This window comes from Mus caroli, chromosome 19 (genome assembly GCF_900094665.2).
Source record: "Mus caroli chromosome 19, CAROLI_EIJ_v1.1, whole genome shotgun sequence".
Classification (NCBI taxonomy): domain Eukaryota; kingdom Metazoa; phylum Chordata; class Mammalia; order Rodentia; family Muridae; genus Mus; species Mus caroli.
In genome coordinates, this window is record NC_034588.1 from 19,843,521 (window position 1) to 19,864,462 (window position 20,942).

General features: G+C 40.8%; 1 protein-coding gene across 48 annotated transcripts in view; it reads left to right on the forward strand.

Annotated features, from left to right (window-relative positions):
• The window catches only part of Trpm3 (transient receptor potential cation channel subfamily M member 3), a 533,889-nt gene that overhangs the window by 239,646 nt on the left and 273,301 nt on the right, over window positions 1–20,942 (forward strand). For 33 of the 48 annotated variants that reach the window (XM_029472394.1, XM_029472404.1, XM_029472405.1 and 30 more), the window contains exons 2-3: window positions 9,859–9,938; window positions 11,172–11,376. In XM_029472394.1, coding sequence (XP_029328254.1) covers window positions 9,859–9,938; window positions 11,172–11,376 — 285 coding nt within the window. Of the gene's footprint in view, window positions 1–5,028; window positions 5,282–5,630; window positions 5,741–9,858; window positions 9,939–11,171; window positions 11,377–20,942 lie in introns of those variants that run through there. The other 15 variants (XM_029472400.1, XM_021152599.2, XM_021152601.2 and 12 more) reach the window with 5 other exon arrangements.

A 20,942-nucleotide genomic window follows, 5' to 3' on the forward strand; every position in this document is an offset into this window, starting at 1 on the left:
AGGAAGGAAGGAAGGAAAGAAGGAGGAAGGAGGGAGGAAGGAAGGAAGGAAGGAAGGAAGGAAGGAAGGAAGGAAGGAAGGAAGGAAGAAGTGTTCATCCTGTAAATTTAGGTCCTATGAAGTAAGTTCTACTTCAAATAATTTCAGTCCATAGACACATTATTCTCCAAAATTAATTATAGAAATGAGAGCATAGCAACCCACCGGAAACAAAGAGAAACTAGAATGGGGAAGAAAACATAATTCTTCTTGGAGAGGTCCAAGCTCTAGCTGAGCCCTAGTAGACCCAGAAGGACATAGAGAGAAGAAACATCACAAGTGGATGAGAGTACCTACTGAACTGGAAATAAGTCATCAGAATAGTACATGTGCCTGCTGGGAGTGGGAACAAAGCATGGGTGTAGAACAAGGTCACGGTTGTTCTCACTTGTGGTGGCTAGCCACGCCTCTCAGAGAACAAAGTGTTTTATGCAGATTTAAGAATACAAAGCCATGCACTCTGTACCAAAGGAATAAGCCAACCTTCAGAGGGAAATGATGGCGTGCCCAATGGCTGGTAAGCCAACCTTCAGAGGGAAATGATGGCGTGCCCAATGGCTGGTAAGTGTGGCACATCCTGGTAGATCAGGGGAACTATAAATATTTTGTTTGACCAGAGTGTTAAGGCTTGCATGGAAGTTAAGGGATTTGATTTAAATACTTCCCAAAGCCTTCCAATACTGATCTGGTCTTGCTTGGGCACAGACAATAGGTAAAGGAATAGGGGAAGTTGTGATCAATCGCTATGGAGGGACATGCTGGTAGCAGTGTGACCCAGAAGCACTGGCCTTGTCATGTCCTCTGGTGTTGTTTGTAGTCAGTGGCAACTCACATTTATTTTTGTGTATTGGAATAAAAACAAGGGGTTTCCTGGGCATTTAAGAGGAGCTGTCAGTGTTTCCCAAACAGCAGTCACTTTTATGATATCACCATGACTTTCTTCTCCACGTCATTTTTGTTTTTTGTAGTCCTGGGGATTGAGTCTAGTGTTTCATGCATTCTAGACAAGGACTCGATCAGTGAGTTCTGCCTACATCTCTCTTCTCACTTTTTATTTGGAGATACCACCACCACCACCCCTTAGTTGTCAAGGCTGTCCTTGAACTTACACTGTTGCTCAGGCAAACATTGAACTTAAGATAGCCTTGCCTCAGACTCCTAAGCAGCTGGGATTGCAGGCCTGTAATACTGGGCTTGGATAAATATTACTGATGGGTTCTTTTTTTCACTTCTAAATAAGAAAAAAATGAAACCCCAGATAATAATTTTTTTAGACATTAGGTATATATATATGTGTGTGTTTGTGTATCTTCCTTATACATTAGTACATTGCTATGAACCCAGCATAAATGTCTACCTATTTAGTCCTCAAATCTCCGTTTTGGAGCTACAAGTCTACTTGATAGTGTTCATTCCTAAGGGAGGATTTTATTCTTTAGCAAATGGAATGGTTTCTCTGTCCCTACTTAGTGTCACCGTTCCAAATGCACTGCTGCCAGTAGCAACAGACTGCCATTACTGCTCTTAGGCAACTGCTTCCTAGTAGGGGTCACACAAGAAGACAGGGGGCGATAACTTGATAGAATGACACGTTGTTCCTTTGGCTAGGATGGTCAGAGACTCTGGGGACTGAGATATTTGAGGTTGGACCTATCACAGGGAAAAGTGAGACAGGCAAAGGTGACTGAAGAGAAGTTGCATGCCATGCTGGAACAAGAGCAGAGACAAGTGAGGGTCAGTGTCACAAAGCCTATCGATCCACCACCATCCCTCCTGACACCCCATTGCGCAGTCCTGTTTTTATTTTCTCTTCCAAAGGTTGACCAATCCACATCAGGTGCAGCCCACTACCCTCTTCATTAAAAGAAAGTGCTCTCAGTTATAATCATGTTTATGACCATATGATAGCCAAGTAGTTGAGTATTAAGATGGGACTTACTGTTCTCTAATATCCTTAAATACATACTGGCTGGCCCTTTGCTGAAAATGTTTGTTGACCCCTAATATACGCCATGCTCTTTGTCACTGCTACCAAATATAAGCATCAAACAGACTTTTTGCAGGTAAAGTGCAATACTAATTTTACACGTTAAAATCTAGTTTCTACTGACAGAAAATCTAATTTTACTTTTTTAAGAATTGTGGGCCAACAAACCTTTTTAGTGTCATCTTCTCAAATGCAGCATTTCATTAATGACAAAATTGGAAAATAAGGCATTCTGCTATGGTCTGAAAGCAGAAGTGAGGGATAACCATATGGCTATGCATGTGGTCTTCCATTGTTAGAGTTCAAGTTGTCTTCAAAACTTCATCTGAAGCAGCCTGGTAATAGACCCTTCTGGGAGCTGCATCTTTGGTAAGAGATCCTTATGTAAAGTAGCTCTGAGATGCAAGTCTCTTTGGACCTAATTACCTTCCGCAATCAAAGGGTCCTCCCTATCTCCTGTGAAAGCTCCAGCTCTCCTTCTGGCTTCACCTGGAACTTCCTGTTTCAACGCCCACAAAAGGCCCAGGGTTCTTTCTGTAGTGGTATTTCCATCTCTGGTGTAAATTTCATGGAGGGCAACTCACACCTTATATTCTATTGAATACCTCTTTAAAAAAGAAAAGCAAGCCACACTAAACAGATGAAACAGGACTAGAAAGAATAAAAATACATGCATAAAAAAGTGTTAAAGACTACTATTTGTTTAATTGAACTCACGGTTTATGGTAATAAGATGAGGGAATCTACTGACAAAGGGTGTTGAAAGAGGTGAATTGTGAAGTCTTTCTACATCAGGAAGATTACAAAAAACAGTTGACTGAGTCTCATAGCCAACTACTGCTACACTGTCATCTCTGTTTTTCAAAGTATTTGTCTGCCCACTTATCTTTTCCAGTCTCATTTCCCTTCAACTTCCTTCTTTCTTCCTCTCACCGTTCTTTTCTCTCTTTGTGTCTCTCCAGAAATCTCACCCCATACATTAAAACATCAACAAAAAATGCAAAACAAAACCCTTTTCCAGATTCTTCCTTGGAGCTCCTCTTCACTCTTCATGGGCTTCTTTCTAAATAATGCTCCTCTGAGCACCTTCCTCATGCCCTCCAGTGAGCACAAGACAGAACTGAAGCCGAAAAGCAAATACACACGTGCTTTTCTGACTCCAGATGTGTACCATGACAACAGGGGGAAGCTGAAAAGCAAATGAAATAAAATGAAAACTAGCATAGTTATCTATCATCTTTTTATTTAAAATTTGCCTTTTTTCTTCCTCTTTTTCTGTAGCCTTTTTTTTTAAACATAGCAACAGGAAAATGTATGCTTCTTGCTGAAACCTTTCTGTGATCATTAAATGGCATAAACCATAATTTAATTAGTCTTGTATCGGTGGATTTGGTTTTCAGTTCTGTGATCTAAACAATGCTGTAGAGACAATCTCTGAAGATTCAATTAGACAGAATAGTTAAGGTTATCACTGGTGTATTAAGGTTGTGGCCAATTCCTGTGACAGATAAAGAACATTTGTCCCTTTTACAAAAAACAGGCTGTGAGGGGATGGAGAGAGAAAAAGACCAGAAAACACATGTACACACCACTGAGCCTTTGTGATGCTCAGTGAACAGCCTTGGGTGTCAGTCCCTCTTTTCCACCTTGTTTGAGACAAGGTCTCTTTGTTGTCTGTTTCTGCATATCCCAGACTAACTGGCCAAGGAGTGTCTGAGGGTTGCCCTTACCTCTCTTTTATGTTTTGTCATAGGAACGCTGGGTTACCAGATGAACACCAAGGTGTCCAGCTGTAGAGGGGTTCTGGGGACTCAAACACTTTACCCACTGAACCATTTCCCCAGCCTTCTTTCTAGTGTTTCATGCTAAAACTTGGTGAGATTTTCCACTTAAGTCTGTTTTATCATGTTTCAGCTGTTGAAAGTCACTAGGTAGATGACTGTCTCTTGTCTCTCCAGGAAACTATGGTTGAGTGAAGGACCAGCCAATTCAGGGATCAGTCCTGCAAATCAAACAGACCAGTCAAGATGGCTGACTGGTTCAGGAGCCAATCCATTCAAGTGTGAAATAAGTCATTTGGTTGTCATTGTCATTTTTACTATACACACAACACATACCATTCATTCTGACACAACAGGACAGAACAGGAGAATGAAAATAAAGCCCAGTCACCCTCACTGACCGTTTACTGCTGAAGGGTGAAACCTCCCAGTTGACTGTCACCCTTGGAAAGAGATTCATTCGATGCTTAAGAGTCTGTTTGCCTTATTGAAACTTGAACTCATTTCTCTCCCAACGTATCTCTCTCTCTCTCTCTACGTATCTCTCTCTCTCTCTCTCTCTCTCTCTCTCTCTCTCTCTCTCCATGACCATGTACCAGCGAGAGTCTCTGGGTGAACACAGCTGACTCAGCACTGGTTCTCCATGGTCCAAGTTTCACCAGCACACAACCTTGGAGCTCCAGGCTCCTCACTTTTCAATAGAGAACCAGGGAATGCAGGTCTCTTGTGCATTTGGCCTGACAAGGGAAAGAAAAGCTGTAGACGAGAAGTATGATCAGACAAGTTTTGTTGACATCTAGTTGTGGAAGCTCCTTGGCCAACCCAAGCTGCATTCAGCTTAGGCTCATGTTCAGGGACCAGAGGGTTCCTTTGAAACACTGAGGTTTTTAGCAGTTTCTCTTTAAAGAAATACTATCGCTCCATTCTGTGCAGTGGGGGAACAATGCCTCTTGTGTGTTCGAACTACTGGAAGCATTAATACACTGTTTCTTTAGAGAGATTTGCTTTCCAAAGCTGAACTTTCAGAGCTCGGGAGCACCTTATCACACTCTTGCAAGCTTTTTTCTATTGCTTTCTTTTTTTTTTCTGAAAGTGGAAAAAGAAACGGTGGGGGTAGGGTAGGGAGCAGTTAGGACTTGTGCTAGTTAAACCTGATCTCTCCTGGGATTTGTTTTTCTCCTGGCTTCAGATTAGGTGTTCAAATCAAGCAGTGTATGAAGACTCTGAGGGAATGTTCATGGGACTCTTTGTGAGGCTAATCCTGGAGCACCAGGACATTCCAAGGGGCCAATCTGACCAAGTTCATTGCTTACTTGAAATGTCTCTGGGGGAAGAGCCTGGCAAGTGACTTTTTTTCCAGTGGGCGGTCATCCGAGCATTATTAACGGGATGGCCAGCCCCAGTCACAGCAAAATGAAAGCAGCAGAAGCTGTGCAGGGGGACTGCCTTGCTACCAGCCAGAGTCAGAGCACAGGTAAATGATTCCAGCTAACTTTCCTCTTCTTTGACTTGTCTGTGTTGGATGTGGGGACTTAGAGGAAGATTAAAGGAACACATGGAGGAGGGCAGAGAGAGAAAATAGAGGGGGGAATGAACATAAATTTTGGTATTTTGTTCTAGTGAAGACTGGTGGGCCTTTAGAAACTGAAAACTCCGGTGGACATTGAGCAGTACTCAGAGCTGTTCCTCGAAATTGGAGAAAGTCCATATGCTTTCTTTGTAATCTTGGGATTACCTGTCTGGGTTCCTGAGCTGCTAAGTGTGTACTGAAACTCTTCCCTTCTGGAGAAAGGCTGGAGTCTGCAGCTGAAAGGAAGGTTAAGGGAAGACAAAGTAAAGTTGCTTGTGGTTTAACGTCAGTAGCAGAGCCTGGGTAAAACAGAGTTTAAGTGAAATGACTTAATGTTTCTTTCGTATACGGCAATATTTACAGGTTTGTTTTGCTTTCTTTCATCTTAATGTTTTACTGATCACATGTTTAACTTTCAAAACTAGCTCTTGCTTTTATTCCTCATGGCACCCGTTATACCTTGTTCAAACTGCAGATGCCCTTGTTTCTGTTTTGGAAAAGATGCCCTTTAATTATTAGCCTTTGAAAACTTTTCCCTGTGACATATCACACATGGCTGATAGTGCAGAAAGACAAGAAAGACTCAGCCCCTGACGAAGTCAATATGGCTACCTGGCCATTCTACCTTCCAGAAAAGACTGTCCAGACGTGATTTGTGGAGGACTGAGAGGACCCACCTTCCCCAGGAGGACAGGAGACTTCTGTAGCATGATTTAAAAGCAAAGCTTCTAGAGTAAACTCTCCATTGAAGTTTTGCATTAGGAGAGAATTAAAAGGTCAGCAGGAAATGCATGTCAGATTTATTTCATGCTTTCTAACAATGAGAATAATCTTTCTGTGCTAACTTAGTTGGGTGTTGGAGCAAAGTCTAAAGTTTTGTGCAGAGCCGTTCAAAACCCTTAAACAAAAGAAAAAGGGAATTCATTTAGACAACAAGTTAAATCGTGATTGGATGTCAAAATATGCTCTTTCCAAGAAATAATTTTTATAATTGAGGATCTGTCCACACTAATAGCCTAAATAAAATCACAATAAAGCCAATCCTACAAAGGAGCGGCGTCAATTATGCATATTTTGGAGAATTCCTAAGTGGTCTGTTATGCATGCCTTCTTCCTATGATGAATTATACTTGTCTCATAAATACAAAGTGTCGAAGTTTATTATGACTGATGGGAAGATCTTTTTGCCTCACCTCTTTTTCCCTTCCAGTTGTGCCTTGGCAAGGGAACTGATTAATCTGTTAAAACGAAGGAACATAAGTCTGTTCTTATTCATTCACTCACAAGGAGGCTGCTTTTCTTTTTTGAGAATGTCATTAAGTCGCTAGACTGCACACAAGTCAAATCACCTTCTACTGAAAGACTAACCAACAGACAATCCAAATGGAATAATTTTTCTACACACCATTTCACAGAAGCTTGCAGGAACCCCCAAATTGAAACTAAAAATAACAATGTCCTGGAGGAGTCTGATTCATTCTGGTGCACACCCCCCCCCATAGTCTCAAGTTTAAATTTCTGTTGTGATTCCATTTCTTTGTTGAAGCAGAAATAATAATCCTTACTCCTTCTCTAACTTCTGTCTTATACATTGGGGTCTTTCTAAAATAGTATCCCATCCATTACCCTAAGGGGAGAGGAATAACAGTTGGTAGAGACTTCACCCCCCACCATGTGTGAGGACTGGAATGGGGAGGAAGAAGAAGGAACAAGTCTAAACAGGTTTCCCACATGCCACCAGAAGTCCAGTGTGGTTCAAACACAGAAATAGTCCCAGACATCTCAGAAGGCTCTGCACACATACAGGACATTGAGAACCAGGACTGTCTCCTCTGGCAAAGCAGTGTATCCACAGAGTAAGAGGGAAGATCCTGGAGCAAGGCTATTCAAAATCAAATTGTGGCTTTTGAACTCACTTGCTGTTTCTCTCTGGCTTCATTTCTTCATTGATAAAATAGATGTAGTAGTGGTCCTTCCCTATCAATGTTCATTAGTGTATCTAAGCGCGTGGTGGACCCTTAACAAATGTTAGCCATTGTGAGTCCTGGTGAGCTCCTACTTTGTGCTAGATGTGTAAGATGAACTACTTGTTCTGATTTTCACAAAAACCCTCCATAGTAGCATAGGATCTATATGCTATACGTAAGATTCAGAGAAAGTAAGAACTTTTCTTCAAATCTCATTAGTGGCCAGTCCAATGCTCTATGATCTAAACATTGGGTTGGCTATTAATACAAATATTTTATTGAACCCTCATATGAATTTCCATAGGAATTTATAGTATCAGAATTAGCCCAGAGGTCTGTCATGATAGTAAATGCTTTGCTATTGGTACTTAGGAGTCTCAGGATAGTAACTGCTGCAAGTTCAAGACCAGGTAGAATTCAGAATGATTACTAGGCTAGCTAGGGCTACAGAGTGAGAATCTGTCTCAACAAACAAATAAGCCAAGATTGGTCTCTTCTGGAAGTCATTCTCAGTGTTCCCCAAATAACAACCCAATGTATCAAGCATTATCATTGTACCCAGTAGACAGGTAGAAATAACTGAGGATAAAAGAATTCCTAGCTGCTCTCATCTGCCAGAGTCCAGCTCAAGCTCCTTTCTCAGCTGTAGCCTTTGCATCCCACACACGCTGCTTTCCCAGCTCCCTGTCCTGGAAGATGAATCAGCACTTACTGAAGCAGGCAGATGCTTCCCCCCAAAGATTCTTTTGAAGGCTAGCCAGGACAGGATACAAAAGTACATTCTTTCTTTGCCGTTCCCCAAGGTGTAGGGAGAGTGGGTTTCAAATGTCCAGTGAGGAACGTCTTACCTCTTTCTGCCAAGAGATAACATCAACAAAAGTATTCAGTGTTTCAGCACATGTATGAATAGTTTAATTTACAGGCTTTCCACAAAGATAAAGTCTGATTATCTTTGCTGCCGAGTTCATTTCTGTTGCGGAGATGGAGCCGGTAGTTTTTGCTTCTGGTTGGAGAGGGAAACTCTTTGAGATTAGATTTTTTTTTCATGTCGAGCTGCAAACAAAGTTATAAATGCCTTCTGTGTGCATGAGTGTGCAGGGACTCACTTGAACCTGGAGACCTTTGAGGCAGTGTGGGTTGCTCCTTTAAATAAAGACAATGGAGGGAAAACAAAATTTAAGTGACCCAATTGTGATCATTCCTGTAACAGAACACTCTCTCAATGGTCCTCAACCATCCTCCATTTGGCCATGTTTAGAATATTCATTATATTAGTATTAAAGAACTATTGCTATGGATGTCACATGAATAAATAGACCTCCATTGTTTGAGATCAAAGGAATGAGTGTCCACCAGAATGCAAAAGGCTCACACAGCACTTTATGTCCAGGGAATCAGGGCTAATTACCTTCTGCAAGCAGGAGCTGGTAACAGTTCCCACCAGTGACTGACCCAGGTCAAGTGAACAGCTCAGTTGTGCCTTGAGCCAGAATATTTTAAGAATATAAATTTAGGGTTGATAGTGAGTTAGTCACATGAAATAGCTAAGGTTTGCCTCAGTAACTTCCATCCTTAATCGTTAGGAAAGGAATCGTCTGAGAAGCTTAGTGAGTTTAGTGGAGACTTCTCTACTATTTCAAATGCTTTTGAAGAAAAGCGTCCAGGGTCTACAGTATCTTGATACCATGACATGATGTTTTTCATCTATAAATGTATGCGCCTTCATTCATAGTTATGGTGGGGTAATATGGTCTACAGCCCATAGCTTGTACATGCAGGATAAATACTACTTGGGGCAGGGGAGATCCTTCAGTTTGATGGGACACCCTTGTCCATCTTGGACCACATCTTCACTGCAGGGTTTCTGATTGGATGGTCTCGATAGCATCTTTTCTAAGAAGGCATATTTTTTTTTGCATGTATGTAGGATATGAGGGGAAATGTGCCCATTCCCTTTCCACGTGTTACCTGGGAACATTGGGGCTCTGCTTACATTTGTCCTCCTTGCCTTCTCATTTCCTTTAATAGCTCATTGTTCCTCTGTATCACAGACTTGGACTTCAGGGAACTTAGTGATGTAGGAGATTGAGTCATGCACACCCTCTGCCATCTTGCTTTCTTGTAAGGAAAAATCTAATGGAAGCGTTGACCATGAAAACCTAATATTGAGCTACATGTGTTTCCTCTGGCTTTTGAATCTTGTTTTCATGTAAGGTTATAAATGCCACATTCTGTTCCTTCAATTTCATTTTCTCTAGGAAGAGCTTTGCATTTCTGTCCTTTACAAATCACAACGAACATGTCTACAGTCCTATTATTAGCACTTTCCCAGCCTTTCTATTTCTTTTATTCTCAATGGTATAATGTTAACCCGATCAGCAGGTTAGATGATCTGCAATGGGGAATCCATTTATGATATACTAGTGTATTGTATGATTACATGATGTTGCTGCCTAGCCCAAAAGATTTAAAATTTATATTCATCTTTTTTCTCTCTCTCTCATTTTGTTTCAGGCTCAGAAATCCTGGATTGAAAGAGCATTTTATAAAAGAGAATGTGTTCACATCATACCCAGCACCAAAGACCCCCATAGGTAATCCTATTGTCTTAAATGTATTAGGAATGCAAAGTAATAATTATGGTGATAGAATACAATTAATATTATACCACACACTGAAATGGAACCACTGTCAGATTAAATATATTTTTGAAGCAAATACATACTGCACTGATTAGTATGCCTTGTCTACCATTAATATTCATCAGCAAAGTGTCTATATACAGTTACCATCATAGAAATAGCTGATTGTTATATATAACAGCATTCTATGTTTTTGTTACAAATGCTTGTTTTTTTCATCTAAATATTTTGTCAGACTGTTTCATTTGCCCTGCTAACATAAAAGGACAGTATTGAATGAAAGACTGTCTTAATTAGGGTTTAGACCTTCATATGGGGGGGAGGGAGGGACGGGTGATACTGTAGTTGCCTTTCTGAAAATCAGTGGCAGATAAAGCAGGAAGCTAAAATAGTACATCATCCTCTGGAAAGCCTTTTTGAATGGGCAATTTTAAAAGTTGGCTTAAAATGCAGATCTCGCAGCCATAGACTAGACACATAACCTTGGATACATTGTAACCTTCAGAGCTCCGATTGTTTTGTCATCAGGGCATCCTCAATTGTGAGTGTTGAAGAGAATGGTGGCTGTGTATGTAACTATCATTACTAATAATTGTGATGATGGCTGTTATATGTTATAACACACCGCAAAGGACATTTTGATAACAGATGGAACAAATTTTAAGTTTCCTTTTTTTTTTTTTTTTTAGTTTCTTCTTCAAAGAAAAAAGCTATAGATTTTTATTCTCAGAATTGAATATTTGACAGCAAATATCAGTCAGGGAGACAGGTTGGATTGTGACTCACATATAAGTGAAAGTCCCCATTTAAATGTACATGTTAAAATTCTTTCCTCTGAGCTCTTTAGCATCCTCCATGGAAGATTTGAGAGATTGGAGCAGTTGAAAGTGGAGAGATCTAGAGAACTTTGTTCATAATTGCCCTGCCTCAAACAATATGCCAAATACTGAAAGGGTAGAGAAGAACAGGAAGTTGTTGATATAGAAACTGGATGATGGAGAAGAGCAGTAGATGGGTGCCAAGGGAGACCTCCATCTTCCATTTTTCAGATAAGGCTGCATTCTGGGATCTCACTTGCCACTTAACTGGAATGGGTCAGCATGGTCTTTGGGTTTCTATAACAGGCTGCTGGGTATGTATTCCAGTGATGGCTGACAAAAGGGTTCACTACCTCTCCTGTTATAGGTGTTGCTGTGGACGCCTCATAGGCCAGCATGTCGGACTCACTCCCAGTATCTCTGTGCTTCAAAATGAGAAAAATGAGAGTCGCCTCTCCCGGAATGACATCCAGTCTGAGAAGTGGTCTATCAGCAAACACACTCAGCTCAGCCCAACAGACGCTTTTGGGACCATTGAGTTCCAAGGAGGTGGCCATTCCAACAAAGCTATGGTAATTTGAAAGACAGTTACTCATTCCCAGACATAGTGTCACATCCTGTAAGTGAATAGCTGGGAGCCTGGGTTGTAGGTTTCAGGCTAGCCTGGCCTCTGTCACTTCCCTGTAGTGTGTCTATAAAATAGGGGAAAAAAACCTCCCCTAGGACTTTTAAGTGATTAGCATGAGATCAGATAATTAACTGATTTTTATTCTGGTTAATATGTATCATTGTATATGACCATGCAGTTCAATGTTGTTTCCATATGTGGGTACACAGGCATTGACCAAATCTACCACTTCTTTATTCACCTGCCTCCTACACCTTTATCATCTTTTTTCAACCACTCTTACACTCAGATCCACTGCTCTCTGGCCTTCACATATGAGGAAAAAGGCGACTTGCCGTTTTAAATCTGGAATATTTTCTACAGGTTTTTTTACAGTTTGCAATGTTATTTTCTGTGTCTCATCTACTTAGCCTTTTTCTAAATCCTTTATCCCAGCTTTGGGGAGACAAAGAATGTTTCCTTTAGGTTTCTGTTTTGTTTTCTTGGCCACATTTCCCAGGCTGTTTCCTGCCTGGTCTTGACAGAGATCTGAGAATCCATATCAGGTACATTTTCTCCAAGCAGCTGGGCTAGTGAGAGTCTCAATGGGAAAGGAAAATATGGAGGAATTTGTAAACATATAAAATTTTTGTCATGTCGAAACTATAGTTCCCATGAAATACTCTTGAGGTGACTCACAGACTTTTCAAAGAATAAAATGGATAGCATGTGTTCTGAGACTTCTGGAAGTTTTATAGTTCAGCAAGCTTGCTTCTGGTTGTTGAATGAGTTAGATAATAGGTGTGAGGTATCTGCATGACACTGGACATGTCAATGGGTGTGAACTAGTTTACCTGGCATTATTAATATTCTCATTTCCCCCAGGCTCTAAAAGAAATTGAAAAGGCATTTAACTCATCCTTTAAAGGATATTCTTTTGATGTATGACTCTATTAGTTCATATACTTTAATTTACATTTTCAGTCAATACTTGTATGTAATTCTGAAAGGTCAAACTCTGTTGCTTTCTTGCTGACCTTGGAATAGAAATCTATTGGCATTTTATTCAGAGCCTGGTGCTGTCACTTGATGGTTGGGTGATTGTCCAATTTAAGTTTAGTGCTTTAATTTCCTTGAGTGTAAAAATGGGGTAGTAACTTCTACTTCAGAAGACTGTCTTAGGAATTAACAACAGTACCTCTGTGTGTTAGGAGCTTTGAATGATGCCTGATACTAAAATTAACAGAAGTTTTTCTCAGAGGGAAACTCTATAATCAATCAAAATAAATGTATGCTCTTAAAGTCATAGGACTAGGTAAATTTTCACTGTCTGTCTTTGTTAAACCACTTAATTTACAGGAACCTCAAATGTTCTACCTAGAACGCTGGTAAGGTGTCTTCCTGTGGATGTCTGTGAGGATGAAAGTTACTTCATACATATCTAGCGTTCAATATATGTGTGCAAATGATAGAGATAGGTCAGGTAAATAGTTTCCTGTATTTCCTGGAAACTTAAATATCCATTAGAGTATTTCCACAGGGGGATTAGCCTTCACATGCCTACTGTCTGCTCTGTGTGTTAGTGAGTCACCATTCAGAAAGCTACCTGGAAGGAGCTGATGTTCACGCTCTGTCTGACCCCATAGTCACTCATCCCAGCAAATCAGAATGGGTCATATTACCTGGGTCCTTCCAACATTAATCCTTGTCCACCTCAGTTGCTAAGCAGCTGCTGTGTGTGACTTTAGAATGAGCACAGTCAAGAGCCCTTCTGTTGTGTAACTTCCTTCTAGAGGAAAGTCTTTTCATCCCCTGAAAATTTCTGGTGAATATGAAAACCCCCTAAAAACCCAGAGAGCAAAACTCAATATGAGTTTATAGGTCTGTGCCCTTCAAAGTGTTCAGCAAAATACTTCAACAATTTCTTTAGTGAATAACAGTCATGGTCATAAATGAGCAACCATGTATTCTGGGGTCCCTTCTGGTTTCAATTCCCCTGTATATGTTCAAGAATTTTTTTTAGAGCTATAATCAAACACAGAACCTCATGCATGTTCAGTGGGCAGATACATCCCACCAGGGTATATTTCCATCCTCACGTGTTAAGAACCCTGGGAAAGAGGGTCCCTCTCAGCACTGGTGAGTGTTGTCCACATACTATATTGCTGACCTTGAGGTCAGAGTGTCCCCAGGTGGTCTCAGGGCAGTCACTCTGAGGGCAAACCTTTCTTTCTGCCCAAAGCTAATTAGCCTAATGAAGACCAGTTTCTCTTTTCATTACTACTGGGTATTTATCAAGTGGAAATCCTCAGCATTCATTCAGACACAAACGAGCATCTTGTGCATTTGGAAAGCTTGCCCTGCAGTTTACTCTGCTTCTCTTGTCTAAACAAAGAAGTGGTCCTGTCAGGCCAGAGGCCTCATTTTATGAGGCAGGGGAACAGATGCTTGCCAGCCCGAGAGACTCCCTTGTGTCTCAACCTCTTGAGCAAACCAGTGTGCAGTTTGGACATTGGGACCTGGCACTCCTTGCCTTTTAAAGAAGCCAGTCTCCATGAGAGCACTTGTATGGTTAATTATTCTTCAAAACTACAGTTAGACAGGCCAGTAAACTTAATATGCCTTTGGGCCTTCACCTCTGAAAGGAGTCCTTGAAATAATTTTTAGCGAAGTCATCAAAATACTCTAGGAGCAAACTTGTCTTTTATTTGAAAAAAAATTAAGGTAAGATATAACATTAACTTTTTTCTTGAAGGCAACCCAGGATATAGTTATAGCATTTTACAAATGCTAAGGTGGACTGCACACAGTGAGGCAGGCAGACAGACTCATTACTAAAATGCCTCCAGTTACTTGAAAGCCATATCTAGGTATCTGTCCTACCACATATATGGAGACAGCAGTAAATCGCAGACTTTTAAGCATCAAATACACTTGAAACATCCTAATCAGAAGGCCATGGCAAATTGCTGTTATCTAAGATTTATAGCTGGAATCTCATTCATTAGCCTTGGAGAGGACGTGGGTATACAAAAATCTTTGGATATATAATACCACAATTATTCCACTGTGTAACCAGCCTTCGAAAACTTAACCTTCCCCTTTGCCTACATTATAGATGAGTGAACTGAAGGTCCAAGAAAGGAAGGTATTTTACCAACAGAAGTTCTTAAGCCCAGCCTCCTAACACCCCCCTTTCCACTCTCTATTTTCTTTGTCATGTGTACCTAGAATAGATGAGTCACTGTTTTATTTGGAAATTATTTGAGATGATCAAAAGGAAGCCAATTATGATTGTGCCTCTACCTCTTTATAAGAGTTTAATAATTTTTGTAGCAGAATTTTTAAATCACTAATATTTAATGAAGTTAATTAAGCTTGAAAGCTTCGAACGGGGAGAAGTCTCTGTAAAATTACATCCTCGATTATTAGAACCATTTGCCGAGCTCTTTCAAGAGCTTTGTGGTGTTCAGAACTCAGTGTCCAAGCCTAACCAGCCCCAGGAAAATTAACTTTGGAGAGAGAGACTATGACACAGGAAGGAACCAGTCCAAGCTGACAGAGAGGAAGGAGCCCGACTTTCTTCCTGTTCCCAAATTGCATCCTACCAGATGACAAGCACTAAACCACCCTGGAACTCTCAGAAGACTAGCTCACTCATAGGGACATTTCATAACTTACAAACTGCCTTAGGGCCACAGCAAAATGGCTCAGTCAGCAGATACCATGAGGGATTATTTTGGCGGTTCTATCTATTGAGGGCTCCCACATGATCTACAAAGTGAGCAGAGTATAGACTTACTTGTTTACAAATCATCTTTTCTAATTAATGCAGAACTGGCTTGTGGGCCAGGTAAGACTAAACCTAATTAAGGGCATGCAGTAAAACCTCTCAAGCCAGCCACATAAATCTCTTCCCACTCTCCTCTGCCATTTACTCTGCCTATTGGATCATGTGGAGTCCTTTAGTACAGTTTTCATATAATTAAGACAATTATCCTTAGCCCTTGCTTGACACTGAAAGCTTTAACTATTGAGCCCACAAAGGAAAGTGTCTTGCTCTCTGGGCTTTGGGTGAGGGGAAAACACAGTAGGGTGGTTGCTTTGTGGGGAGGGTAACACACAGTAGGGAGGCTGTCCCTGAGAGTTTCCAGGTTGGAGTCTGAGGTTTAGAAATGATCTCTCTTTGCATTCTGCAAATTTGACCTGGGAATTCTTGACCGACACACACCATGTAGGAAATGACTCAATGGTTCCTCTTCACACACCTGAACAGTCAGTCACTGCACTTCCTGGAGCCTGAGCGAGCCAAGGAGAAACCTTGTCATTGCTCCATTGGTTTCCGTTGTGCACCTTGTAGTCTGAAGGCTGCTGAGTTGACCACAGGAGTAGACAGTCTGTCTGAAACTAAGAATTAAAGTAGACTATATGGTTGGTATCTTCCATTCTAATCATAGGTCAATGAAGCAGGAGAAGCTGTGCCTCTTCCAGAAAACCATTCCTCTTCCTTGCTTCTAGAAAATACCATACTAAATAATCCTGACAAAAATTCTAGACTACCCTCCATGACATGTGCTTAGTGGCATTTTATATTGATATTCAGTATCAAGCTTCCCATTATCAACATTAATCCAATACATACCCAATAGCTCACACTGGGAAACTGAAAAGTAAATGACACTTTTTACTTCCAAAGTTTTGAGGGCCATAAAACTAGAAATTTGAATGAATTTGTTTGAATGCATTAAATGCATTTGCAAATATTTTCTTCTTGGTGTGATTTTTATGTCTACTGAGCCACCATAAGCATTCAGCTTTAGATGCAAAGCAAGAGCTCCGTGGGCTTGGAAGGCTGCTATCAGCAGAATTATCTCGGGTGGGACATATTGTACTTGGCTGTGGCTTTAATTACAAGTACCCCCCCCCTTTACATGTGGCTACCAAAAATTAGGAAATGAAATGGCGCTTGTCACATTTCTCAACAGAGAAAAGAACGGGATACATTTCCCACTATGAGCTTGAAAGAAAGGCACTGCCAAGAGTGTTACAACAGATTTCACAATGGTAGGTCCATGCATGAGAACAAACACGGCTTACAAAGGATCAAGTGGTTCTTTGTAAGAAGTAATGGTGGCTCTGCAGTGAAAGGAGAGGAGCTGTCATCACCCATTTCCAAGAGTGTAGCCAGATTTATTGCACTGCTGCCCATTTTCATTTTCATTAAAATAGCTGGGCAGAGTTACATGCGTAAAAATCTAGGGATAAAGAGGGACTGATGAATTAGCAAAACCAAAGGCTCTGCCAAGCTCAAGTCCAGAATGCCAGTGGAAGGTTAAGGAATTTGTTTCTTTGTTTGAGGAAACTACCTCCATCTTCTCTAAGTAGTGATTGCTGCATCCTCCGCCTCCAGCCTTTGACCCTGTAGATCTAATGTAAGGAAAAGACCACAACCTGGCAATAGCCTGTGCCTGGTGACACCCTGGGAGCCCCATAGCATTGAGACGGGACCAGAAGCATTTGGAACAGTGACAAGGTATTTGCCAATTCAGTAGGAAAATCAAGGGATTCCTACAAATCTAGCAAAGGAACCCCAAGACCAGGCACAACTGAACCCCTGTAGATTTGGTTACCAGCATTCTCTCCACTCAACTGAAAGAACAGCCCTCATCTCCTATTTACAAAATGTAATTTCTAGTTTGTTGGCTGGAAATTAAAGTATATCTTCATGTGAAAATAATGCTGGATTCATACCTTCACAGTACTTAAGTACATATAAAATCATATGATTTCAACTAAACCTAGCTTCTGTCTTAGACAGGACATTTCAAAAGTCATCCATTTGTCATGCACAGGGCTCTTTGTTTCAGACAGGAGAGCTAAAAGCACAAAAAGGGACAGGTCATTACAGAGATGCATACCTCCCTTGGTCTCAGCTTCTCTCTTGATCAACTGGTGACCAAAAGTCCTGGAGTAATGGGTCAAGGTCTCCTATGCCCCACAAAACTAGAGTGCAAAATGAAGACAATTTTGAAAAGCATGAGACTTGCATCAGTTATACTCAGGCATGCTGTATCTACATTGAATGGAAGTAATACGTCCCTACTTCGCACTTGCTGGAGCTTCTTGGAGATTAGACTTTCCACAGTTTGGTCCCTGTACTATCCTATTCAGTGGTCCAAATTGGTCTTATTCAACAACACAGATATTCACATTGTTCAAGTGACCAATACTCTTAGCATCTGATAGTAAAATTGAGTTGGAAACTTCTAAACAGAGCACCAAGCCAGAGCAATGCCTAAGTGACCACATTTGAAATGCACATTGGGAAAATCTCCTGTTATTAGCAATAGGATCCCTTAGCAATTGGTAAATACATAACAGACATCAAAACGGCTTATCATAGGTTGATAAGATGGCTCAGTGAGTAAAAGCGCTTGCACCCAAGCCTGCTGACCTGACTTTCATTCCTGGTAAAAAAAGAGATCTCACTCTCAAGCTGCCTGTTCTCCTCTACACACACCTCATTGCATGTGCCTATCCCTGCCCCCCTAAATAATAAAACAATTAATTACTCATCCTGACAACTCAAATAGCTCCTAATTTCAAATCAAATTTAATAGGAATTGACTAATTGCTCTAGGCACAATTATCTATGAAAGTGAAGCTGCTGACTCAGCAGGTCTGGTTTCCATTCTGCTATATAGAAATATAACATCAAATTTATTTAATTTAATTTAGACTCTATTTAATTGAAATTTCTAGATAATGTTAAATTGGTGTTAAGCCCATGATTTTAGTAATAATTTTACCTCCCAAACCATGTATTCAATTTTCTAAATTTACTTAAATACTTGCCTTTTGTTTTCCAAGAGAAAGGGCACAATAAGTTATAGATGATGGGCAATATTTAAAAACCAAGGCAGCAAATGTCTGTGATTTTCCTCTGATATGCATGATAGCCTGGTGTGGTCTGCACAGAAACTTACATTTCTCCGAATAAGAATTGGTCCTGGTCAAGAGGGTACTATCGTGGAGATGCCCTGAGCGACTCACCAGTTGTTGTACTTTCTCATTTATCATGGTCTAATCCTTCCCCACCATCTCTTTGTTTTCCATACCAAATCTAAGTATATTTTACTTCCTATTGGCTCCAAACTAAATAACAGACACATTCCTTTAGCCCTACCTTGTGCTACTCTATTTGTAATAGAGTATCGGAGAAATTTAAAAAGCACACTCATTTATTTTACAGTTCTAGACAATGGGTAATTCTGGTTTAGAGGCTTGCTGCCAGGGACGCCCCTATTTCAGTATCATCCTGCTGCCATATGTATAAGGGCAAGAAAATGTGTCCATGTGCATACCAACCCTTATTTCAGGACCTAGGCTTCTGCTAAGAGCATGAATCTGTTCACGAGGACAGTCTCCTCCTGACTTAACGATCTCTTAAAGGCCCTATCTCTCCAAACTGCTTCATTGAAGGTGACATTTTCAACATAAAAAAAAAAGTTAACAGCATATTCAAACTCTATGCACTCTATTTAGGTCTGAGTTACACACATCTGAACCCCAGGAAGCCATTAGAAATGAAGACACCGAAGCCCCATCCCAGACCTATCGAATCAGAACCTGCATTTCTAACTAGCCAATCTATCATATGATCTCTTTACATTTAAAGGTTAAGAACCCTAGCCCATCAGTAGCCTTTGGGGTTCATCATAGCTTTAATGATATGGCTATAATGATGCAGTAAATGTCTGCTGGATAACTAGATGTGCTATCTCTGTGACTCCTTCCCTTGGGGTGCAAACAGAAGAGGTAAAATAATCTCTCCTAATACTGTGCCTACTTTATTTATAGTCAATACAAAAGAGGCTTGCCAAAACACATGGGCAGCTCAATAGGCCCTGAACTCAAAGGCCTGTAGCAAAGGGGATAAAATGCCACATAAAAGGAGCATCCAGAAAGAAATATCACACTGGGATTCATCAAGAGTCACATTGGAACATCATGGGCTTGCAGTCTCAGGCAGTCATTAGGACTGAAGCAAGCTTTCAAAAGATAAGCATAGTTTCTGTGAGTGATGGGGAAGAGTATGTTATGTAAGACTCGGGGATCAGCATTAGCCAAATACACAGAAAATTGGGGGAAACTGTTAATAGAGGGGATGGTGCCAAATTAAGGGGAAACTTGCAGGAATAAGGAGTTTACAAAAGATGTAATGATTTAAATTAAGAAAGAGTGTGATCAAAGTTCACTGCAGGAGGAAGTCAGGCTATTGACCTGTGGATGTCTCAGGGATCTGAGGGCCAGAGAAGCCTGGAAGCTGTACCTGAGCCCGGATTGACATTCTTGAAGCGAATACACTGCTAATGCCACAGCAAAAGGAACAAAGACCAGGTCTGGGGAATACACAATTTTGAGAAATGCCTTCTTAGGACTCAGAGACTGGTTGGTTTATATAAAGGAAAGGGAGAAAGAGGAAGTTACATCTTTGAGGTCAAGAGTCAAAGCTAGAGTACAGAGCCTCTCTAGTAGCATGAACTTGGGAATGTTATGGGTCCTTTCTGTCTCCAATGCAAATATTGACAACATGAGATGGAACACATAAAGCAATGAGCACATGTGTACCTGGAGTCAGGCCCCACAAGGGACCTTTTAGCCATCAATGAACCACGTGTATGCACAATTCCTACCACTAAGTGGCTTGAGTGAACTAAAGATTCCTACCACTAAGTGGCTTGAGTGAACAGTACCTTGTTCATGTGTGTAATATGTTACACTACCCAGCCTATTTTAAAAAGGCATAGAATCTGCAGACACATGTCACATATAATACTTGATAACTGGCTCTTTTGCTGCTGTGTGTATTTTCTGTGCTGTGTGTTTGTCATTATTTTAGAGTATTATTTAAGAGTTGATTGAAAATAGTATGTGAGTCTGTCAATATACACGTGGGCCTTGGTACTAACCTCAAAAAAAAAAAAAAAAAGAACTATAGGACTGGACTTGGGGAGTGGTTTCCATTGGTGAAGTGTTAAGCTATACAAATATGAAAACCCAAGTTCAATAGTACCCACATAATAAGCCTGGAATAGCATACTCCAGTAATCCCAGCACTGGAAAAGTAGAGACAAAGGGATGGCATGAGCTTACTGGCCAGCCAGAATAGCCAGCGCAGTGAGCTTCAAGAGGGGTCTTGAGAGAGAGATCTTCACTAAAGGGCTGGCAAAATGACTCAGTAGGTAAAAGCACTTGCCAGCAAGTCTGATGGCCTGAATTGAATGCCTGGGATCCACATAGCAAAAGGAGAGAACTTACCTGCCAAGCTGTCCTCTAATTTCCCCGCCTGTACTGTGACACATGTGAGCATGTGTATGTGCACACACATACATGCACATATGCATGCAGGTACATACACACACACATGCACACATTTGTGCAGGCACATACACAGAGATATACACATACACACATATACACATATGCACATGCACACAAGAATTTGATGAATGTATAAAATCAATAAGA